The sequence below is a fragment of the Pteropus alecto genome, unplaced genomic scaffold (assembly GCF_000325575.1).
Source record: "Pteropus alecto unplaced genomic scaffold, ASM32557v1 scaffold76, whole genome shotgun sequence".
In the NCBI taxonomy this organism is placed as follows: domain Eukaryota; kingdom Metazoa; phylum Chordata; class Mammalia; order Chiroptera; family Pteropodidae; genus Pteropus; species Pteropus alecto.
The window spans coordinates 16,929,247-16,955,541 of NW_006443138.1; the positions used below are offsets into that span (position 1 = coordinate 16,929,247).

Below are 26,295 nucleotides of genomic sequence, written 5' to 3' on the forward strand. Positions count from 1 at the left end.
TCTCAATAAACTAAATATACTTTAGTTTATCTCAATAAACTAAATATACTTAACTGTTTTAAGAGGCATAATGTTTTACTGATATATTCTAATGACTATTAAGCCTCTATATAGCTTGATCTTGTTCGGTTATCTCGCTTTTATCCCCAGTTCTATGTCATTTATCAGTTTTTAAAATATTTGAATGAAATCTTTGTTTATTTTAAGATCCTTTCTTACAGTTTCTGGTTGAGTTAAGTATACAATAATTTCAGGCCATGAAGACCCCTACTGAAATTTGAAAGACCCTGAGGTCTTTGTAGGTGATCTTAAGATAACATTGTTCTTGGCCTTACAATGAACTCTATATGATATCAGCTTTGAGACATAATAATTACTTTAAATTTTTTTTAGGCTTTGGTTTTATTTAATCGCCCGGTTTGATGAAATGTTAGAGGATAAAGGAAATAAATTTTCTTCCTTAAAAATGTTTTATGAAGGTTTTCTCTCCCTGTGGGACTTCCTGATGGCTTGATACTATGTCGTGTATAATTGAATTGACTCTCAGCCTCAATACTTCTTTCTCTTCTTGGCAGCGTGGGGTAACCTTGGAAATGTTCTAAAGAGCCAGAGCAAAGTTTCTGAAGCTGAAAGCGCCTATAGAAATGCTTTGTACTACCGGAGCAACATGGCCGACATGCTTTATAATTTGTGAGTATGCAATTGCTTTCTCTCATTTGGTTCATCTTTGAAACCTGTGGTGAGAGGGACTATTGATTTAATTGCTGGAAATGGTGATGATGATAGATCTTTTTCTGAAATATTCTTCTCATATATCATGCCTCAGAGACTAGTAGATGGTTAGTATTTGTGATTTCTTTGTTTTGGGCCTCATCATCTATATTCATGTGTATTGATGTGGCATGGCTGAATTTTTTTGAAGTATTACGCCATGTAATATAAAATGGTTTAACTGCTTTTAGTTTTTTGTTTTTTTTTTTTAAGTTTGTTCCATTAATACTTAGGTGGTTTATAAAATAAGCCTGCTATGTGTGATACTTCTTTATGTAATTGATATCTTGATATTAATAATAGATTTTGTCCTCTGTTAAAAATTGTTTGTGTCCAAGGATATATAGAACATGTATTAAACCTGGGGAGTTAGTGAATAAGATGATGGCTCTTTTTTTCTCCCCTCTCCAAAGGTACTAATAATTAGGTAGAGATAATCAAATAATTTAGAGTATTTGCATATGTTGGATTATAAAAACCCCTAGGGGAAAAATTGGTTCTGTTCTCTGAATGAACAACCCTAGGGAGTACAATGAGATGTGAGTAGATAAATATAAATTAACTGAAATCCATTTTTTTGTCTCATATCTATGACATTCTTTTGTTTGTAAGTAATAGAAACCTAAAATAAACTTGCTTAAACATCAAAAATATTTTATTATCTCCCATAACTGAAAAATTCCTGAGATTGACTAGATATGGCACAGTTAGATCTAGGTGCTTTATTATGTTGTAAGAATTTGTCTTCATTTTGTGGCTCTGGTTTCCTCTGGTTTCATTTCATTCTCTGTGGAACTCTCTATATATCAGTGGGAAAGATGATTCCTGCAGTTATAAATATAACATCCTGACTTCTCACTCTCAGAAGGAATTGTCTTGGTGTCTATTAATTCTGAAAAAAGGTCTCTTGACGGACCTTCTTGGTGTCTCTTGACTGACCTTGTTGGGGTCATCTCTTGGATGAAACACTGGACAATGGGTCAGAGGTTGTAAGACACCTCTATTGACAATGCCACCAAGGTTGGAATGGAGGACCAATTCCCTGTAGAAAGAGACCACGCAAAATAAGATGTCTACTGCTTATGTCTAATAAATGCTATGTAATAATGATAGTATCAAACTAATCTGTCAACTTTAATTTTTAGTATGTTTTTATGCCATGGTTACAGCTAAATCTTTTGTACTAGTTAAATCTGAAAGCACAGATATAAAAAATGAAATAAAAATAAAACAGAAAAGATTTTTAGATATTTAAGGGAAAGCAGACAGGGTGAGCTCAGATAAATTTCTTGTTCATATATTTACCTTGTTTTTAAACTCCTAAACTTTAACACTGGGATCTCAGTTTCATGGCCTGTGGTCTAGATTAGGTGAGCATGTGTTTTGTATTGATCTACACAGTTTAATTTTCTCTTTTTCACCTGAATGCCTTCAAATGGAGCACATTCACTCCAGTTTGCACAGCTCTTAAAGCTCACTCTCTGCTGTGCTTCATGCTTCACCAAAGATGTTAACATCTTTTCTCTGAAAATGATGAGTTTGCATCTTTTTTTTCACTTGAATGAACACATCTAGATATTCTTACAAAAGCTTTTCCCACATGTTCTCTTCATTTAAATAATGTGATGTAACTATATTATTCTTGATTAATAGAATTTTTATTTCATGAGAAAAAACTTATCAGTTTGATAAATATATACAAATATTCTTTTATTATTATTATTATTATTAATTATTATTATTATTATTTTCACATCTGAAAGTAATGCTATCAAAGGAGCCTCTTGCCATGCAATATGGGATGCAAATTTTCTTCTAAAGCCCATTTTTCATACATTTTGGAAGAGAAAGTAAGCTAAATGACCAACATCTCTTTGCTGAACTTGTTTATCTCTTATCCACAGTTACTTACCTCTTGTTGATACCTATTGGGCAAGGATTGTCCAGGCTTACCCTTTGCTGAGAAGATAGCTTTATTCAATTAGACAAATTCAATTTACATGGAATTTAAAAGCTGTATCTTATAAAACTTCCTGTCTAGATACATATATAAACCATGAAAGTATATATACAGACCTCCCCAAACTCTAGTGAAAATCCTTGCTGGAGAAGTAATTATTAACAAGATCAGTTTTTTTTTCCTAATTACAGGAAAATCAGATATATCATAAATGCCATGTATAGCTCCAAAATATTTTTACTAATATGACAGGTTTTTAAACTATGTTTAACTGTTAGCTCAAATGGAGAGACTTAAATCCCATAAGAAATGTTGGAAATAATTTCAGTGTATTAGATTATGTAACCCATGTGGTTAACAGAATTTTGATATTCAATAATTATTTTTCAAAATAGGGAAGTTTTTATTTAATTGAAATATCAATAAAATACACCCAAATAGATTTTTTATAACTCTTAATATTTTAAAAATATCTGGCATCATATGTCCTTAGGAACAAAGTTTTCTATTTACTTACATAGGTAGGAAAAAAACAAGTTTTCTCATAGATAATTTAGAGAATATTTGACAAATAAAAAATTTTCCTTTTGAAACGTAGATACTATTTCCATTACACAGTTCTTTCTCTGATATACAGAAATTGCTCTTTGTTCTATTTAATATCCTGAAAGAAAAAGTATTTGCTTTATTTAGTCTTACCAATAAGTAAACTTGATAATGTTCCTTTGTGGTACTAGCAGATTTTAATCACCTTTCATATCATCAATTATAGTTATATTTCTTAAAGATCTTTTATGGCCAAAGCCTGAAACTAATAAACATATTTATATTAGTTACATGAAATACTCATATTCATTAATAAATTTGGGAAGCTTTGGGGAATCATAAACTTCTGTTAGGTCCTCTACTTAACTTTAAATCAGGAATCTGGGTTTTCTATTTTTTTTTTTTTTAACTCATTCAGCATTCAAAAAACTACAGCTTTGTTAATTATTAAAATTTTTCATATTGTTTGAAATTTTTATTAGGGAAATAATGTAGAGCTATACATAATTATGTAACTTCAAAACAGTAATTACTAAAGTGAGATATACCACTACTGACCAGCCACAGTAAGACTCTAGGAGTTCAGACATAATCATTAAATTAATCCCTGAATATTCATTTTTATGTTTAAATTAAAAAAAAAATATGACTAGCACATTTAAATAACACATTTAAATATTGTTCTAGGCGAGGATAGAGAAAAAAATTATTTTGAAAAATATTAAGTAAGCAATAGTATTAGATGATATATGGTTATATTCAAAGCTGGGGAACATTGCCTTATAAAATTTTTAAACTTTAAGGACAGTTTCTTGCAGGATTAATATCAAGTTATATATGAGAGGTGTAAAAATGGTAATATTAACTTTATAAAATGATGGAATAATATTTATTTTTTTCTTGATAACAATTACTTAACTAATATGTACCAAGCACTGTTCTTAGTTCTTTACAAATGTTATCACAGTTTGTCTTCAAACGAAGCCTACAAAATGAGGAAAACGAAACTCAGAGATAATTTGTCTAAGTTTACACAAATAGTAAAGGAGCCCATATTTGAACTTAAGAGTTTTCAGTCTATATTCCTTTTGAGCCATATTTCTGCAGTATTTCTACAGAAATAAACCAAGGATGTGGAAAAAACCCTCAATAAATATCTTTCAAATTCAGACGAAAGATTCAATTGAAATCACTGTTACACATAGAAATAAAATACTTGGAATGAAATCTAATATAAAGTACCAATTAATTTTTTATTTTAGTTACCAAGTTTAATGAACTCATGTTGTAGAACTTTATTAGAAAGAATATCAGTGGGTTTGTACTACTGAGCTAAGAGTTATTTTCAAGAAGAAATTGCTGCAGAAAGTGTTTTTAATTGCCTAAATCCATTAATTATAATATTATTTTGATATCATTTCAATCCAAGCTTACAGATAATAGTCATATGTGAAAGTTAAAACAGTACTTAATTTTACTCTTAATAACAATAGATGTAGTGAACTTATTACACAGCCTATAGTCACCTTTTAATTCATATTGCCAAATTTGTTAAAATCTAATACTTCACATGAGTAACTTTTTTTAAGATCAGATTTAATAGGTCTGCATTATGATGTTGTTATTTTTATTTTCAAGTGTAGTATATTTTCACAGGCAAAACATATAGGCTATCGCTCAGCGATTTACACTGTTTTACAAATAATGTGGTCAACTTTCAACCTTTTAACTGCACGACTCACTGCCATCTGAAAAATAATTGATTTCTAGGCTGAAAATTCTCAGTAGATGTTCTTTCACTGCTATTATAGATTTGTCCCAGTCAGTATGTTCCAAATGTTATTTAAATAGGTAAATCAATAAAATATTGAATATTTTATTAAGCAATAGATTTTAGAATATAGATAATAAATATAATATGATTTAATCAATTCTTGATTATTTTACATAACAGAGGGGATCATTTCTGTAGATAATAGAGATCTTGCCACCTTAAGTTAGTTGTCATTATTGTTCCATGTCGTAAGAATAAGTAATCATCCAATCTGAGAAGCTAGGAAAAAGGAGCAATAAATAAACTAATAAATTTATTGGAAGCAAAAAGAAAGAAAATGTTAATAAAGTAGACTATAGAAAAGCGATGGGAAGTAATGAACAAATTTAAGAGCTTATTCGTTAAAAGATTAATGATTTCTGGACAAATAATATAGGACAAAATAGAAAAATCTCAAATATACAACACTGAGAATTAGAAAGGGGCTACGAATACACGCACACACATATATACACACATAAATATATATAAACTTAAAATAGCAAATGTTAGTTATATATATGAAAATCTTATATATGTAAAATCTATATATCTATGCTTTTCTGGGAATATATAAATGGCCAACATTGGCACAAGAAGAGGGTGGCAATTTGGATAAAAAAAAAATCTTAGGAAAATTCGACACCACATTAAAGAATTTTCTCCACAAGAAACCAAGTTTAAGGCATTTATGAGTTTTATCAAATCTTTGATGAAGTGATATTTCTTACGCTAGTTACACTTTTCATTTATTTTTGTGAAGCTAGGTAAAACTGACAGCAAAATGTCTATGTTTAACACCAAAAAACAAAAAATAACAATAACAACAACAAAAAATCTCCAAAAACCCAAAAAACAAAACAGAAAGCAAACAAGCAAAGACAAAATTACAGAACCATGACAGGCCAATTGGACTTATTAATATAAATGTTGACATCTTTTAAAATTAATAAAGTGGATGCAGCAGGATATTAACGATTAAAACACCACTATCATATGACATTTATTTTTAGATTTATGGTAGGGTATTCAATATTAATTTTAATTAGTATATTCTTTTAATTTAAGAAGTCAGAAGAAGAAAAGAATATCACCTCTAGAAATGCCAAGAAAGCTTTTGATCAACATCTGCCTCAGAGAACAAGACATAACTAAACTAGTGATAAATAAATACTTCTGTAACATAAAGAATATCTGTCTAAAGTCAATATTGAAGCACAGAGGTCATTATGATTCTTATTCAGCTTATGGAGGTAGTGGCAATTTCTTATCGATCATTGTATCTTCCCATACGTAGAAGAGTGTAACTATATTTGTTGATTTTATAAATGAATTATGAAATCCATATCAGAGCAGAGAAGATTCAGTTTGTCAATGTAGGTGATAAGATTAATAATGGGTATTAGATAACCATGTTCTTTGAATTGCATTAAGTATAATCATTATCACTAAACAGGTTCAGGTTTTAAAGAGCCTTTTTGGAGTAGACATCTAAAGTTGCATTTTCTTGCAATTTCAGAAACAAATACATTCGTATTAAGTTTGGCTCATGTAGTAGTTTCCTAGGGCTGCCATAACAAAGTGCCATAAACTGGGTGGCTTAAAACAATAAAAAATAATGGTGTCACAGTTCTGGAGGCTCTGGAGGCTAGCAGTCTGAAATCAAGATGTTTAGAGGATCATGCTCCCTCTGAAACCTGTAGACCTTGCTCTGCAGATGCATAACTGACCTCTACCTTCGTTATCACATGACATTTTCCCTGTCTTTCTGTCTTCACATAAAGCTCCCAGTCATATTGGATTAGGGGCTCATCTTTGTTAATTTGACGTTTTACATCTTCAGTGACCCTGTTTCATAAAAAGTTGTATTCTCAAGTACTGGGGGTTAGGATTTCAACATCTTTTTGGAGAGACACAACTTAACCAATAACAGCTGCCTATTGGGAGCTTCAGTTTAAGAGAGATAGAGCCCAGATAGTGGTTTTTAATCAGGGAGCGGGTTAGATAAAGACTCTTTTATGAAGCTAAAATGTTGCATAGAATTTCAACAAGTTTATGTATCTCATGAAGTCAAGAACTCTGCCTTAGGAGGAAGTAAATTAGGAGGATAGAGCAGTGAGGGAAATGTCAGGTGCAGAGTTGTACCCAAAGATCCAGTTCTAATGAGAGATTTATTTGTTCATTCAGGATCAGGTTTTGAAAACTCTTGATAGGCTAAAAGAATCAAAGAATGGAAGTGGTGTTACCTGACATGGAGCTGAGCCATTTTTTAAGCTCTGTTAAAAACTGTCAAGAGAAGCCTGTGAGAAGTGAAGATTGGTGAAAATGAAGGAGAAAGTAACCCTTTGCCAAATGACGTGAGTTCAGGACAGGATTTCCCCCCAAGTTCCCTGGAAGTGTGTGTATGTGTAGGTGTGTGTCTTTTAAGAATGGAAGGAGATGTCCAGGGGATACTAGGTAAACAGATTGGTCTCTCAAAATAGAGAATTCAGGAGAGGGTTATCAAACAGGAATGCTTAGAAGTGCTTGGCATGTCTGAGATGAGTGAATAGAACCGAGAGATTTTGGAGAAATTCCACTGACTTAGGCTCTGGATACACAATTTCTGGAATGAGGTGGGGCAGCTTGTGGATACCTACTTGTTCACATGGCAAGACCATTTCAAACTGGTTGTTCCTAATTCTTAGATTTTATATTTTCAAAATATGCTTGATTGTTGTTACTGTTGCTCTGTTATGTATCTGATTTTTAGGTGAAGATCTTTTCTTGGAATTTTCCCGAGTATGTCATATTCTTATTTGCTGGAGACCTGTGGACATACTTGTTTTATCTGTAGCATTTTCCACCATTTTCTCCCTTTCTGACCTCTTTCCACTCTACTCCTCATTCTTTCTGCCTGTTACTGCCTAAGCATCCTTTATATTTCAGCTCAAATCTCATTCTGGGAAGATTTCTCAATACCGCTCCTATTTTCACAGTGAGAAGATAGCTACCTCTCTCATCTCACCAGAGCAATTAATACTTGACTCTTTTTAGTCTGAATCATAGTAGTATTTGTGATACCGTATTCTCCTTAATTACAGCATAATTTCTTTAGAGCCAGGGAAGGCTGAGGTAACATTCTATCCCAAATGCCAGGCGCATGGGCTTCAAATGACGTATATGTGATTAATAAGCTAATGAATGTGTTACATTATGGATATATCAATTAATAAAGTAATGGGTGAACTATTAAACTGATAAATGACTTGATTAATAAACCAATGAATAAGCTAATAATGAAAATTAAAAAAAAAACAATTAAAGTTTATTGGCCAACAGTTCCAAGTCCTGTCGATTTTACCTAGCTGATCTATTTCTTTACCAGCTTATATTATTAGCCATGTTCATATATCTGACTCTTGATATTGATTTATTCTATAACTTTTTCCCATTGAAAATCATCCAAAAAGTTAAGAGTAGTAAAATTCCCTCACAGTGACCATGGTAATTATATACATACTAATGTGGAGTAAAGATTCTGGAATATATCATCTAGTGTCAAGGCTTGAGTTTTATTTCTATTTCTCTCACCAGACCCTGGAAACATTTTTATTAAAAATATTGAAAACAAACTTTTTTCAGAATCACTAAGAAAATAATGGCTATGTTAGTTAACTGGACAATTGTTAGTTAACTGGACAATCAGCTAAAGGAGGTTTCAATAAAGCAAATGCTGATTATTTTCATTTATTAATCAGAATAAAATTAAATAACAAAGAATGAAGTATATAATTCTATTCATTTATTAAATATGAGACCCTTTCAAATTCTATTTGAGATATAAGTGGCTATAGAATTGACCTCTGTTCGTAGAAACATATTTAAATTTGCCTTTCAGTAATTTTCAATTCTAATTTGAAGACTTACTGTAATATTAAACATCTGTACAGGCTCAGAATATAAGTCTAGCCTTTACTGAGAGTAAAAATTACTGATTATTTAAAACTAGGACAAATTAACCATGCTTAATGATTTCATCAACCATATATGCATTTGTGCATATAAATTCTTGAATATATTTTAGCATTAAATTATCTATTCTTGAGTTTTGGCCATGATATACTAAATTCAAGAAATCTGGCCAAGTTTGTCTTGACAAGATGCCAGAATAGATTAGGTAAGATAATTATTATCTAATGACCTGGACGTCTGCAGGATGGTAAAGAGAAAGTCAGAAATGATTTTATGGAGAAGCTACATATAGAATACATCCAGGTCAATCTGAATAAAAGAAAGCACAAGATGAAACATTTTCTACTGTAGGTTTTATGATGTTAAGCACCATCTGTGATTATTAGTTAAAATTACAAATTTTATGTAACATGAAAGCTCAGCTTATAGCATTCTGTAGTACAGTAAATTTCTGGTTTGAGGGAAGAAACTGGATCTGTTCAGGTGCCTGGTACTTAGTTGCCTGGTATAATCAGTCTCAGAGAGACCTACTTATATATCAAAAACACAGAGAAGGATGAGGAAAAACCCAGTGTGCTGCTGTTTTCATGGGATTTCCCTCACTATATTGTCACAGGTACTAGGAAGACTTCAAGTCCAGTCAAGTCTGTATGGGAATCCCAGGTTGTTTGGTGAGCATACTATCCGTGTATTGGAAACATTCAATTTATAAGAACTTCACACCAAAGAAGAGTAGATGATTTAATTTATAATGACTCTGGTCTGACAGTCTGATTCTATGAAATCCCTTGGATGGAGTTCCTCCTCCCCTGGAAAGTGCTGGAATAAGTACTTTTGGCATTTTCCTCTGTGAATCCCCATTTACAGAGCTTTCTTTCAAGTCACATTACCTGCTCCTCCATGCATGCTTTTACATTTTGTACTCAGTTGTTGTGTTAGTATAGTCAGACAAAATAACATTATATATCTGCTAGTTTTGGAGCCATCTTCTTTCCACAACTCATTTTGTACACCTGTTCTCTGATTCACTGAGAGCTGAATTTATAGTTTAGCCCTCAAGGTGAAATCTCTTTTCTTGTGATTCTAAACTCCACGATTCCTATAACACTTATGTCGTTTATCACTAGTTTTTATACATTTATGAGATGACTGCTTATAAAGTCTGATTAATACTGATTTTATCTTCAGAGTACATTTATAGATAAGAGCATAGTTGTAAATTCATCTGTTAGAAATAAAGAAAATTGTTTAATTTTAGCTATGTAAGTTTTAAATAACTATTGGGCTTCTGCTAGGCAACTGGAATGTGTTTCTACAGCTTGTGAGAGCATTCTGAGACAGAGAGTGTAGATTTTGGAGTTGTAATTGTCTAAGTAGGTCAATGAAAACTGTAAATTGTATGTGTGTGTGTGTGTAAGAACCATGGATGGAGTCCTGGGGAATACCTATATTTAAAGAACTTGTTAGAGAAAGTGGACCATAATGTATGCTCAAGGAAGATGAAATAAGACTGGAGTGTTAGATGTCATTGAAGCTGATGGATAGACAAGATGGTAAGGAGGGAGAAAATGGACAAAAGACCATGTACTATAATTTCTATGGTGCTTTTATGTCTTCCCCCTACATACACACACACAAAATAGTGGCATCGATCATGGGTCTAGAAACTTGGAAATATTATTCATTTCTTCTGAATGTAGTAGAGAACTGCATTTTGCCTTTATAAAGCTATAGGATAGCCCAGAGAATAATTTTATCCTATGCAATGCATGGACACAATAACCAAAGAACTGAAACTCATACTAGATCCTCGGGGGCTGGAGATATAAATTATTTATTCTTTGTTTTTAGCACATAATGAAGTTCTTGACACCTCCTTGGTACTCAACAAAGCTTTTGAATACAATTTAATTAAACAACTTATTATTTCATACTCATTATAGCGATGGAAACTACACATCATAGTACTGGTGTCTAGGATTGCCTGCTAACAAACTGTTAAACCATGCCTTCCCGACCCTAACCCAAAGTAAAGTTGGAGGAAATCAGAATCCTTTTAGAATTTGGAGCCTAGCAAGAGAGAGATTACATCATTCCTATACTTGCTTGTATCATAGGTTTTCTATTACAAATGTAGTTTTAAAATGGGACTGCATGGGTCATGCTTTTTCATGTAGAAATATTCTTTTAAAACTAACTGTGTAGAGAGGGTTAAACTATTTTCTATGTTGGAAAAATGATGAAAGGCATTTTTCTGAAATCTCATTAAAATGGCCTTTAATTTTATAGTCATTTTCATCCAGAGCTGTAAGTATACATGAGGCCATGATTTAGAAAGTTCATAAAAGAAGTTTATAAAGAAATTCATAATCATATCCTGTCTTAGTGCCTTTTGTTTGGTTTAACTTTAAAACTGATTGAAAGTTGCTTAAATGGCTAGAAGAATTTTTTTTGTTCCTAAAATTATGCTCAAGTGAAAAGTATAGACTCATATAAAGCCAAGTTTCAAGTAAATTAATTCATTTTACTCAGAAGGAGGTTTTGCATTATGGGAAAAAAAAGTATCTCTTTTCTTCGGCTTCTGAAGAAAAATGAACAGATGTAATTTTGTTATTTGTGTAGTTCCAATCAGTCCTCTGCAGATTTCCAATTACTGTGACTTAAGAATTATTTTCTAGACACACCAGGAAATATACTAATATTATCTTCCATTTATTTCAATTTTTTCTCTTATACAAAACCTATCTATGATTTGCCTATATAATGGAGAAGTTGCTTAAAGTATAATTGAAGTTTAAGGACATCTGGATATTAAGATGATGAATTTTAAAGATTAATATCTTATCATTTGCTTATTTTTGTTTTAATGATTGTGTGTGTACGTGTATCCTCTGTGTATCGCCTGTTTGAAGTAGAAATCTTTGCAAAAATCTCTAAATTTCGAAGACCAGATTTAGGGATGAGTACAAGCATGGGATATAAAATGTATACTTACTCTCTTGAAATTTAGGATTGGAGAAGAGAGTGCAACCTTAATCAAAATCAACAACCGATAGGGAAGAAAGACAAGTGAATTGGTCAATTTTTAGACCCTGGTCTAAAAATAAGAAAGAAAAGAAAAGAAAGAGGGAGAGAGGGAGGACGGAGAGAGAGAGAGAAGAAAGAAGACGGGAGGGGAGGAGAGGAGAGGGGAGAGAAAGAGAGGAGAGGAGAGGGAGAGAGAGAGAGAAAAAGCATTCAGGCCTAACAATTTTCTCTGGGACAAGGCCAGTACCTTTATAAAACATAAGAGTGGAGTGACTGGAAGAGAGAATAAAACCAAGTGCTGCTGAATCACCAAATTTCTTCATTTGGCACGTCAGTCCCCAATCTTCCATTATTCTATCCATTTCTTTTGGCTCCTCTCCAGCTCTTTTTTTCCTATCTCCAGCCTTAGGCACCAGTTTACCTCCTGATAACATTTCTAGGACTGGAAAGTGATGATTACCATCATGAATAGATCCTTGCTGTCTTTGACCCCTCTATTGAGTGAAGAGTCATCCCTTCTGAGCACCAAAATTAAACCTATAAAGTCAGTTTTAGGAAAATTGTTTTAAATGATGTTTTCCTTCTATTCTACAAGTTCTTCAGTATTAGCCTTTGAGTGACTAGTTTCTAGGCTGCAGTATCTATTCCAAAGAAAAAAGACGCTCACATTTATTTTTTGAACTCATCTTGCTTAAGTTAGAAACTGCTTGTATGAACTAACACTTATTCCTGCTAGTTTATGAGATATGTGATTCCTTTTCCCCTTTCATAATTTATTGCTTCAACAGCAGATTTTAGTTAGAGCACTGCTGCTAAGGGACAAAGAAAACACCCACTTTGTTGAACATTTATGTTTAAAGTGAGTACATTGCACTAAATCATGATATGCCCATGGGAACATCTCTAACCCAAATTATTACCATCTATGATGGAATCAGGCTCTGAAGCTTCTTTTTTTCTTCTTCTTCTTCTTGTTATTCTTTTTTTTTTTTTGGTAATATTTTTTGAGTGTGTTGATTCCTGTGGAATTTACAAACATCCCCCTACCCCTCGCTGCCTGAATAAACATATTTAAGCTAGGTTTTCTTGCTATGGACTTCCACAGTGCAATACACTGTATTATGATACCCTGCACACAGTTTTGTTACTGCTTTTTAAATTATTTCTCCTTTCTGCTAGTCATTAAATCTCTATAATGGCACTTCAAAAATATATTTTGAATGAATGAATGAATGAATGAATGAATGAACAAATCAACAGTCTAATTGCATTGACTTTCACTGAGTAGGTCAGGCTTTGGCCTGTGTCTGTATCTTAGTTTTGAGGTTCCTCCACAGTGCTTGCACACCATCCAACTGGTAAGTGTTTCTCCTTCAAGAAATTACATGATATTTAGTCATCCACATTGGATAGTCCTTGTAAATAGAGAATAAATAGCAGATTTCTATTTTGGTTTAAAGTTAAGTCATTGATTCTTAATGCCTTTAATTTTGGCTTAGGTGTTTTTTAGTTCTTAATTGTATTTGTTTTAAATCATAATATTATGTTATAGGATGAAGGAAGTATTTGAAAGAGATTTGACTATGATCCTAGAAAATAAATATAGGCTTACCAGAATAGCATTTGTTTTCATGGGGAGGGAGGAAGAAGAAAAAATATTATTATTATTTTTTTTAAATGAACTCTGTGGCACCTTTGCACCATAGAGGCTGCTTCGTGAAATATTTAAGAACATGAGCTTGGGTATTAAACTGACTTGGAATCAAATTTCCCATGTATTGGTCCTATGGTAGACCTTGGTCAAATTGCTTAATCCTTATTTCTCATCTGCAAAATTGGATTATGATATCTTCTAATGTTGTAGAATGCCTAGAAACTTGATATAATTATACAATAAGAAAAAATAAAAAGTTCGTTAGTTGTTAATTTTATTCCGTTTTTAATTATTCACAGGTTATGTCTTTGTGGGAATATACCTATACTCACTGGTAAACATTTTCATGAAGAAGAGTAGGTCTTGAGTACGGGAGTAACCCAAGGAAACCCCTTTCTTTACAAGTTGACTCCAGAGAAATGAACCAACTAAAAACATATATGTTTTGATATTGACTAATATAGAGTATTGACTTATTCAATTATGAAGGTTGAGAAGCCCCGCAATCTGCCCTCTGCAAGCTGGAGACCCAGGAAGGCTGGTCATGTTGTTTGAAGGCCTGAGAGCCTGGAGTAAATTCCAGTCTGAGTCTGGAGGCCTGAGAACCAGGAGGTCTCAGGGTAGAAGATCAGTGTTCCAGTTAAAGCAGAGACAAAGCTAATCCTTCCTTTCTCTCTTTTGATCTATTCAGATCAAATCAGATGACACTCCCCACATTGGGAAGGCAATCTGCTTTACTCAGTCTGCTGAATAAAATGCTAATCTCTTCTAGAAACTTCCTCACAGACACACTTAGAAATAATGTTTAACCAGATATCTTGGCATCCTATGATCCAGTGAGGTTGACACATAAAATTAACTATCATACAAGTGTATTGGTTATGATGTGTATTTATTTCTTACTGAAGTTGATTGGCATTAGAGGCTGTAGTTTATCTACATTTGAAGCAGATGCAAGATGTTTATATATTGAAGTGGGCATGTATAAATAAAGAGAGAAGGAAAATTTGTTGGTATGTATAATGAAGAAGCACTGGGTATATGAACCAGAAAGAGAGGGCAATTTTTAATTCTTGAACTGAGAACAGGCACATATTTCCGATGTATCGATGTGAAGACACTGTTATTTGAAGCCTGGCAGCTCTGAATTTGAATCTTATCTTGAGACTTGTCAGCTGTGTTATCGTGAACAAATTGTTTAACCCTCCCCGTGATGTTTTTATATCTCTAAATTAAAACAGCAATGATATTTTATATTGCTAATCATCAGGATGAAAAGAAATAATATGGAAAATACTATACTGAAGGCATCTAGTACTAAGTGTCTTTCTTCCTATTAAATACTGTTTTTTAACTAGGAAAGTATATTCACACCTATTATTATTTTATGACATGTAATTATATATTCAGAAGACAGGTATAAAGTGAATTATGCATATATTAATATATAATATAGTTCTGTGAATCCCAGATCCAATGATAATTAGCTACATGGATTTATTTAAGTTGACTAGCCATTCTGATTTTGGGGCTTCTCATTTGTAAAATGGAGATTATACCTTTATAGACTTATTCTGAGAATTACATGAGATAATAATTGTGAAGCCTCTTATTCTGGACCTGTCACAGAAAAGAAATGGACTTATATAGGAGAGAAAGGCTTATTTACATGTCATAGTCTAAGTTCTAACTCAGGAGAAGTATCTTTGTATGAATGCTCCATTTAATTGAGGCTTCATATAGTTTGAAGATATGGTAATATAATGAGAATATCTCTCTTTCTTTAGACCCTAACCAAAAACTATTTTTTTAAAAAAAGCTTCAACTTGTTCATTTTCCACTAATTAATTAATTAAGTTTTTGGTAATGCCTTTGAAATATTTAAAAAATCATTTTGATTGTATGCCTATTGCTTCATATTTGACAGGTTAAAATAAAAAAAAAAAACTTTATGAAATAAGATGCATTATTCTACTTTATTTAGTTTTCAAAATCTAAACAAAAGCCAATTTAGAGCAAATAAACCAGTCTTCTTCAAAAGAAAGATACCAAAGAGGAGACTTAACTGAGTTTTCTGAAACCTGCTTGGCACTTAGAAGTGACACATTATGAAACAGGTTGTAGCTTTGGGGAGCCGTGTAATAGAATCATGTGTGCGCATCTGTTACTTCATGTCACATGGGTACTGTCTTCTTCTCCATCTCCATTTTTGTTTTTCTTCATGTAATAACAGTACAGAGCAGGAAAAACAACTTGCTCATTATTGTTCTCAGCAGAATTTAACTTTTTCAAGAGGGACATCTTTTTATTTTGTTCACAGTACATATAATATATGATAATTATGTATAATAACATAACAGTAGTTTAAAATAAGTATCCAGGTATATCATGCTTTATTTGTAGCACAAATAAATTATTCTAATAATTCAAGGTTATGTGTTTTAACCAAAAAGTTAACCATTTACATTTACTTCCTCTATTAGTGCTTTCCTACCCATAGCCATCTTTGTAAAAATGTAATTTTTGCCTTTTAAATTGAAATAGTTTACTTAAAAAAAGAAAAGAGAAAGTTAAATATATAATTTGAGGAAAAAATATGAGTAGAAAAATATGAGTAGACTTTGTCCTTAAATGCAAAGTCTGTTATCCTAGAGTGACCTGAAAGTCACAGAAGTGCCTGGTAAGACCAGAAAATATATATAACTTTGTCTCTGGTATCTCCCTTGGAGCTCAAATTCAATCACTTATATCTCATTGAATCTTTTTCTGAGATGAAAATCCTACCTATTTCTGTCTCACTTGATAAATCCTGTGAGTTTCTTTCTTTTTAGTTATTTGGGGATTGAGAGGATTAATTAAATGTGTTTTTTTTATAAAAAAAGTACTACTAATGTCATTACTCTTTTGAGCAAACTGATAACTCTGACCATTCTCATGTCTAGGAGCTTAATTTAACAATTCCAATTTCATGCACCCATTGTGCTCTTAAATTACATAAATTTAATTAAATACTTTAATTGCAATTTTTATACTTGGAAGTTGTCTAGTTATCACTCAAAACCAGACAACTCATACTTTGTATTCATTCAAATGTAATTAAAAGAAGTTTTCCTTAAAATCCTCTGTGAGAGTCATACTTGATGTTACTGATTTTATGGCCTTATTTACTTTAAAACAAAACAATGCATGTGCCATTTTATCAGTTAGGAAGAGATTGGTTTGCAAATGATAGGAAACTCAAAATAACTTTGGTTTAAACTAGTTACAATTGTAATTTCTGCTTTGAAAAAGTAAGTCCAGAGATGTGCAGTCCCAGTGTTGTAGGATAGTTTCAAGAGAGACTCAGTTTTCTGGGCTCCTTTTAGTTTAATATCTTCCATTCTCAGAACAGGACTTCTACTTATAGCCAGTAAAACAGAGGAAGGATAAGAGAAAACATGCTCCCTTCTCTTTAAGGACATCTCTGAAAGGTGCACAGGCCACTGTGCTTTCATTTCATTGGACAGAGTTTAATCATATGAGTAAGCTTGGCTGCCTGATTGATCATGGTTCTTTTTGTGTGTTCAGGGGCTAGTGCATGTTAGGCACTTAATTTCTGAGCTCTTGTGTCACTCAAAAACTTAAGATTACTACAGTTGACTTAAGTAGTAGTAACTTATTTTATTTACAGCGTTTGTTTTTAAAAAGAACTGAGAATTTGATTCCAATTACTACTAGTATAGTCACTTAAGATTTTTGCCTGTTATCTATTTATCAAGTAAGATTTGGGGGCATTTATGTGTTATGAGTATGACATTCTATTAATTATTACCGCTGCCATAATAGAGATTAAAGATTTATTTTTCCAATTGTCTTGTTATAAACATAGCATAAAACTAAGTATGAATCTTGAAAAAAAAAAAAAGAAATGCAATTGTATTGCCATTTAACAGATGATATAAAATCTCATTATTTGAGTCATTAGCTAAATCAGCCAGTTTGATAAGGAACTTTAGATTAATGCAAAGTTCAAATATAACTCCAACCAATTTTAATTAATTTCGGCTGTAAAATTTCAAATGCATAAATACCTTAGGAAAAAATCGAACATCTAAAATGCATAATATTTTATCTCTGAGGGGGAAAAATTCTTACTTTTAAAGTACCTACATGTATTAAGCAAAACAAAATTCAAAAAAGGTCTCAATTTAAGATGAACATGATAATTTTGTTGGTAATTGGGCCTTAGGGATTATAAATTACTTTGTGAACCATTGCCTGTAAGCATTGTTATCTGACTTATTTTGATCGTTAAGTATTTTTGCCCAGGGAGTAGCCAAATGATTTATTCTCAATAATATAACCTTAATTTTAAATTGTCTTAGCTTTTCAATTTCCAAAGTGCTTCTTATATATAGATAGCCATTTAATTTCCATGAAGCCTATTGCTGTTGCTATTGGTCGATTAAAATACTGTCATCCTCCGTAACTTTGATCGATCTGGAACTCCATTCCCTGTCTTCTTTACTTCTCTAGGAAGTACACCTAGCCTGTCACCTTGGGAAAGTGTACCTTTTGTGGATTTTCAAAATCTCTTATGCTTTATTTACACTGTATTGTGATTCTTTGCTTGTCTGTTATCATGTGAAACAGTTCATTCAAAACATATTTATTCAGGCACCGGGGCTAGAAAATAGTGCCGATGCTGGCAGCAGTGATGAATCCTAGGAGATACTGGCTGCTCCCTGGCTCCGAGGAGCAGCTGCTGCTGGTGGCCTCTTTGCAGATGTATTTCTGTCATCAAACAGTGGTACATCTGAAGGCACGAGGAAAGCTCAGCCATCAGTGTGTCCAAATACCAGCTGATTATCTTAAGACACGGAGAGGGTGCTTGGATTAAAGAGAATCGTTTTCATAGCTGGGTGGATCAGAAACTTAACACTGCAGGAATGGAGGAATCTCAGAACCTTAAGAAGCAACTGAAAGCCCTAAACATCGAGGTTGATCTCATATTCACATCCATCCTTAATTGGTCCATCCACACAGCCTGGTTGATCCTGGAAGAGCAGGGACAGGAGTGGGTTCCGTGAAAAGCTCCTGATGTCTGAATGAGTGTCTCTATGGAGCCTTGCTAGGTTTCTATAGGAAGGAAATGTCTTTGAATCATAGTGAAGAGCAAGTGAAGCTCCGTAGAAGCAGCTACAATGTGATCGCCCACCCATTGAGGAGTCTCATTCTTACTTCCCCGAAACCTACAATGACCGAAGGTGTAAAGTGTGTAATGTTGCTGTGGATCATGTGTCACAGTCTGAAAACTTACAGGATGTTCTGGAGAGAATTCTTCCCTTTTGGGATGAAAGTCTTGTTCCTGAAGTATTAAGTGCAAAACCATTCTGGTATCTGCTCATGGAAATAGCAGTAGGGTGCTCCTGAAACATCTGGTATCTCAGATGAAGACATTATCATCATTGCTCTTCCTGCTTCCAACTCCTAGAACTGAATGAGAACCTCCATGCTATTGGGCCTCACCAATTCCTGAGTGACCAACAGCCTATCCAAGCAGCCTTTCAGAAAGCAGAGGATCAAGGGAAAGTAGAAGAAGCTGAAAAACCCAAGTGCTGGCTAGGAATAGCTGCAAAAAGGAGTGGCATGCAATTACAGGTGCTTATCTCCCTCTCAATCTCTCACTCTCCCAGCTCACTTCTTGATTTTTTCTTATTTTCCCAGATCTATGCTGTGGGTTAAAGTTTTTATAGGTAACTAGGTAACTTATGTTGGCCCAGATAAAGACTTTAGGATGCCTGAGTGCTTATGTCATAAGCCTTATGGATTAGCTCTCCTGCTAGCCTTCTTTGAATTAGTGACTAAACTAGTAACCAGGGACTTACTCAATGTCATAAGTCTCTGAGATGGGAGAATAACAAGTGGAGGTAAAGTTTTAAGTTATTCTTCATTCAGTAAATCATTGTTGAGTCACCACTGACAGGTACTACTTACTCCAATATATATAAGTAGTTCACTCTTATATTTAGTAAGACTTTCTGGGATGATAAGAAAGGATCTTAGATAATATACTATACTTAAGTATTTATTACAAGTCTCTTCCTCTAGGAAAAAGGATGCTTTGATAAGTAGGATGAGAGGCCCATTAAACGTGAAAGCCATGGAGGGGTTCCTTCAAGGCAGCCAACAACAAACAAGGCCCTTTGCCTTGTCCCTAGCCCAGAGGCATCCTTCGTTAGACATTTAGTGGAATTGCTCTGGCTGCTACAATTAGCAGCACATAGATAACTGTAGCAGTTTGTGTTCTCTTCTAGGTTTGTTTTTGTTTTGAATTATAATCCTTGGGTACTTAAAATTGTTTTAAAAGTAAAGTTTTGTGACCAAACTAACTCACTCTCTCTCTCTCTCTCTCTCTCTCTCTCTCTCTCTCTCTCTCTCGATGAAAGTCGAGAGAGAGAGAGAGTTTTCTCAGTGTTTACATGTTGTAGTGGTGCCACATGTTATGTGTTAATGAAACCAAGAAAAGAAAACAAGCTACTATCTTTTAGTGTTTCAATAGTTTTAGAGGTGCGTAACTCTATAAACCATATCCTGTTTCCTCTGCGTTCCGTGTAGATGTCAGCTCAGTTACTAGAATACCTATTCTTGAAAAGAACACTTTACATCTGCTGATGTACTTTATTAATATCAACTTTTGAATATCTCAGATTTCAGTCATTTTTAAAGCCCTTTGTTAGAACCTGAGGCAAAAGATAGCTTGAAAATTTGTATGTTCAGCAGTTCTATATAGAGGGCGATATTATTACAAAGAGACACAGATTTGTTCAGGTGTTCTAACGGTAGGCAAGGGCATGTTTTTTTTCTTTTTAATTTTTTAAAAAATTCATTTTTGATGAAAACAGAAATGATGATAGGTTAGATTTTTAATGAAAATAATTTAATCTCTGGAGTTTGCTTTCTTAAATTTTTTATTCTTTACATAGTTCTTGTATGTGATTGGCAGGGACATGAGAATTTTATTTTCTGAAAAAATGTCTTGCAGTTAGTACATATAAAATGCTAAATATGATTTTTTAACCTCAGCACTACTGACATTTAGAACAAGATAATTCTTTGCTTTGAGGGGGCTATCTCGTGTCTTCTGACGTGTTATATATTTAGTGGCATCCCTTGCCTCTACCCGCTAGATGCCAGTAGCATCCAGCCAATTGTGACAACCAAAAATGTCTTTGGACATTGCTCAATATCCCTGGCTGGGGCGCAGGGAGGAGGGGTGGTGGTGCAAAATTACCCCTGATTGAGAAGCACTGTGCTGAATAATCGTGCCCCTTCTGTCTCTGTCAATATTTAGAATCAGCTAGGTATTTCTACGCCTATATACATTTACTGTTTGAATTAAACTCTGTCCAATCCACTGTTACTGGGTTTGACCGGTTTTCATTTATAAAGTATCTAGATTATTATGATTTTAAAATTATGGCATTTTTAGACAAAAACAGAGTTGTTAGGGGAGATTAGGTAAAGATGGGCAAAATTTTCACAGGGAAAGATATTCTATACACTCAGTGGTAATTACTATAACCTATGATTAAAATCAGATAAAAAAGCTGAAAGGATTTAAGGGAGGGCCTTCTGTTGGTTTTTCTTAAAGTGAAGTGGCCTTCTAAAATTTAAATGTTAAGGTGAATAGTATTTTTTATAACCAGGTGTGATTTCCTCCTTTGACTAAAACAAGTATTTATTATTTCAATTTTATCTATCTATCTATCAGTCATCTCTCTATCTAAATTTATATTTTTCACTGGCTACTTAATTTCAATGACTTGTTCTGAAACATAAATTATTAGAGGGGAAATATAAGAAGTAAAATATTTTCTTCTATTAAAAATACTATAATACATTCACCTATACACACAGATATATAAAAGTAACCCTACCACATATTTAGAGATCGGTAATTTTTTTTTTCTTTCAATTTTGCCCTCAAAAGATACATTAATGGCATATTAATGGCCAGTTTCCTTATTCGAAAGGTGAGTTAAAATAATAAGAATACATTATTTCCCATTAGATTCTGACTTGGTGGTATATTAAAATGTGTTTTTGTTTTTACTATACATAGAAACCAGAAGATTATATTGTCATGATCAGCATGTAAATAAAATGTGCCCTCAATTTAAAATAGTCATGGAAAAGCCTTTGGTATGAGTTGTCTATTAAAATATAAATCGCACTTATAATAATCAGAGTGCTGAGTTTTAATTGTAGCATACTTCTTACTAGTTGTATGACCTTTGGTTTATTGCTGAGCTTTTTCTTGCCTGAGGTTCATCATCTATACAATGGGGCTAGTAATAATAACCTACCTCATAAGATTATTGTGAAGTATAAATAAGTTAATATATGTAAAGTAGTAGACACATAGTAAGTGCTGAATAAATTTAGCTGTTATTATTATTATTACCATAACTATTATGATGTGAAGGGTTTATATCCCTCTATCATATCTTCAGTAAAATAAAGAATGGGTTCTATAAATGTGAGAAGAAACTAACAGAAGTTTGATTGTTATAGTGCTAGAATTGACCCAAATTCATCGTGACCTGCCAAAATGGCATTTGATTCCTTTTCAGAGCATCAGTGCAAATTAGTGTTATACAAAATCTGGAGAGTTTTAGAGTAAAATGAAATATAATCTAGTATGTGTGTATCTGGAATTGAATTATTTTATCTTTCTTCTCCCTTTTTCTTCTAGAAAGAGCATGAGATTTAGTATCAGCGAAACTGTTCCAATCCTGGCTTTGCCTCTTATTAACCATAAAACCTAGAGCTAGTTGGCAAATTCTCTGTGGACTTCTCTTTCTCTCCGTGTAACTTGAGCCTGATGATAACACTTTTTATTGCTGGCTAACTGCAGCTTACTTTCAAGCCTCTGCCAATGTCACTTTGACTTTGTGAACCTTTCCCTGTCCATTCCTGATTTGGAGTGGTGTTGATCCTCTGTCCTCTATCATAGTAATTTTCCACACTATTTATTTTCTTTCTTGTTTCTTCCAGTAGAATGTGCACCACAGGAAGTGCATCTCTGTCTTGTTCACATTTGCAGCATGCATACTAGGGCATAGTTGATGCTTAATTAAATCCTTAGCCATGAGAAATCAGTCACAATAGCCATCTCAGTTGGTTAGATTCACTCTATTGCTAACTTTTTTCAGATGATACAGAAGATGATACTCTAATTTACACAGCAACATTATATATAATTCTGGAGACTTGCTTCCTGCATCTCTCTGTGACTAGATTGCTCAAAAGAATAAGGCGGAATGGACAGGATTGTCTAAGTGTGGTTATCATGCTATTTATCATTTTCTCTTCTTGTATATTTTATGAATTGGAAAATGACAGAAATGTAATACATCAGCATTGGGGCGCCCAAGAGGCTGAATACATCAGTTTTCAAGGTTCATGGGCTTTAGGCGCATTGTCAAAAATATGTGCTCATCTCTTCATATTCTTTCTGTCTAGCCTAACAGCATATTTGCCCTTTAGAAATATAATTATATGGCGACTAGTTAGTGGGCTATTGCAGTTATTTAGATGACGGGAAAGAAAAAAAGGTTCTGGCAGAGCCATAAAGTTGAACCTTGAGGGGCAGAATAGTCTTAGAAAATAAGAATTGGTAGGCTTTGGAGACTTTATAAAACATGGAATTGTGAGGATAAGTGAAAAGTCAGGAGTGATAACCAGTTTTCTGATTTAGCGACTGGAGTGAATAATGGTGCTGACTGTTGAGGATTTTTTTTTTCTTTTTTATTTGTTTCATTATCTATTTATTTTATTTTATTTTATTTTTGACCTTGTCACCTTACAATCCCTTATTTTTTATTGTTTACACCTATAGCACCTGGTCTTGCTAGGTGGTCTCCTATCCAAGTACTAACCAGGCCTGACCCTTCTTAGCTTCCGAGATCAGATGGGATTGGGCTTGTTTAGGGTGGCACTATTTATTTTTGAGTGGGAAATATTGTTTTCAATTTTTGGATGTATTGATTTTGAAATCCCAGTGAGCACCTGGATTGACATGGCTCAATAAACTATTGAAAATCGATCTTAATGTCGGGAGAGTACAGTCAGCCTATGAGCTACATGTAAGCATGACATCATACAGTGACAAGATATATACGAAAAGGAAAAAGTCTTGTGAAACACCAGCTTCTCTTAAAGGAATACATAAATGAAGAGACACTTTCTTCATTCTTTGTAGGTTATTCCCAGGGATAGAAGAGAACTAGGGAAGACTTGTTTTCCAGAAGCCAAGGAAATACAGTTTCAGGACAGAAGATGAGTTCAGTAGTCATAAGTATTACAGTCAAGTGTGTGGTTCACATACACATACTATTTTTAAGATTTGATAATTAGTAGAAGTGTTATTATGACATTTCTGTGGAATTCTGGGAAAGAGCCTAAACTGGATTTAAGGGTAAATGGAATTTAAGTCATTGGATGTATACACTGGAGATCATTCTTAAAAGAAATCTGGCTTCGAAGGGAAGAGTAATAATAAGCATTAGTCAGAGGTAGTTCAGGAATGAATAAAGGTTGTATGGATTTTCTTTTCCACTTTATGTTAACAGGCACATGAACATTCTCGTAGTCTTAAGGGAAAAGAAACTGTAATAGATAAAGAGTTTGAAGATAATGGGTAAAGAGGAGTTCATGGAAGGATTTTAATTCCCCAAAAGGGTAGAAAGAACAGGATTAAATATCTGGATGGCATTTTTCCTCTGGTGTCATTAGCCTTGTATTAAAGGAAAAGCACCTCTTTATCTTAATCTCGAAGGAAAGTGATGAAGACAAGTTTGTAGATGTTTCTAAAATGAGATAACGTAAATGAGCTTTAACATGAAAGCATTGTGTCAATAAAATTATTATGAAGAATATTATTCCTTTTTTGAAAAGCCTGTGAGTATTCTTTATCAGTTTTACTTTTAAAGGCAATTGAACATTTTCACTAACTCTTTTTTCACTAACTCTTGAGTACTGCAGGAAGCTTTGTTCTTTTGTCCCAGCAACTGAAAATATACTTAACAGCAAAGCATATCAATTTCATGATCAAATTATTTCTTACTCAAGATTTTTAATGAAAATGTACATTCGTGTGTGTGTGTGTGTGTGTGTGTGTGTGTGTGTGTGTGTGATATTAATGTGTTTTGGAATGGTTTGGTCTATTCAAATGACTTTTAATAAATAGTATTAAAAATAATGAGGTTGATATATGCTAATGACAACAATGAGCAGTCTTTAATTTCAAAATGATTTGCTTTAGATAATTTTTCAGTGATGCCCATTAAATAATAAGCAGTGTATTTTAAAACACTCTACTAAATGATAAGTTTTTATCAGTAAGCTTTGTGTTTTGTAGAGCTCCTTTTTGCCAGCCTTGTAAAGACCTCTGCAGCTGGCAAATAGAATCTCCAATTTGAGGCTGATGACAGTAGTACTCAAGCCCAACAGAGGTGCCAAAAGTCTGTGAGATGCTTGCTGATTACAAGAGAATAAGGATAGGCAGACAAGCCCTCTGTGAGAGCTTTTTGAACCCAGTCCAGTTCCCTGACACCTTTTTTTCTTAGTGGTGATTATAATTGATTCTTATTTAGGTCATGAGGGTGGGATCTGGGGATGGCTGGGGTAATCCCTGTGGCCACTACCTAAGGAGCCTCCTGGGGAGGGAGTAGGGCATGCAGTCTGAGGATCTGTAGGGAGAAGCGTGTGTCACAACAGTGAACTGAAATGTGCCCAGTTCTCCGAAATTCAAGCTCGTTTTACAAAATAAAAATAATCTGGAAATAACAATGTGGATAGTCTTCAGTCCTTTTTTTTGTTCCTTTATGGCATCTGATGAAATTCTGACTCTACCCTATTGACCTAGATTACCTTTGCTTTTCAGGCAGTTATGGGCCAGTACTTCCCAAGCAATATGGCTAGCGATATAAAATATATAAAACATATAAAATATATGTTTCATGTAAAATACATAAAAACAACCTTAGGCAAATTTCCTTTCCGAAGTAGGTATAAAAATGTACATGCTCTCAGAACGAAATCACGTGGTTTGTAATTCCAGCAGGAGAGAAAAGAATTCTGGAAAGAGGAAAGTTCAGTGGGGGTAAAGAGCTTTTTGAAAATACTTCTTAATAATTTCAAATGCAACATAAACGCCACTGATGGCTTTCCAATGTTTTCTCTTCTGAGAAATAATTTCTTTTTATTTAGAATTTATTTTTATAGTACCAGGTCAGGATTTTTATGGCTCCTTAGCCATTTTTAGTTTTGAAGTATAAAATAAAAATTTGTTGTTTTATGTATAGTAATACAGTCCTATCTCCAAATTTCTATTTTCCTCATGCAGAGGGTTACTTCTTCAGGAGAACAGCAGGTTTGCAGAAGCACTACATTATTATAAATTGGCAATCGGGAGCAGACCTACACTAGCTTGTAAGTAATATTCAAGCTTTTAAAAATATACCTCTTTCCTTCTTTATCCATGAAGATTATCTTGGTGACTTACAGCCTCACAGGAAAAAAAAT

General features: G+C 33.4%; 1 protein-coding gene and 1 pseudogene across 1 annotated transcript in view; both read left to right on the forward strand.

The window, feature by feature from the left end:
* The window catches only part of TMTC2 (transmembrane and tetratricopeptide repeat containing 2), a 351,862-nt gene that overhangs the window by 201,952 nt on the left and 123,615 nt on the right, over positions 1-26,295 (forward strand). Inside the window, exons 4-5 of the mRNA XM_015598571.2 lie at positions 576-690; positions 26,117-26,202. Coding sequence (XP_015454057.1) covers positions 576-690; positions 26,117-26,202 — 201 coding nt within the window. The remainder of the gene's footprint in view (positions 1-575; positions 691-26,116; positions 26,203-26,295) is intronic.
* LOC102890199 lies at positions 18,407-26,201 on the forward strand (annotated as a pseudogene).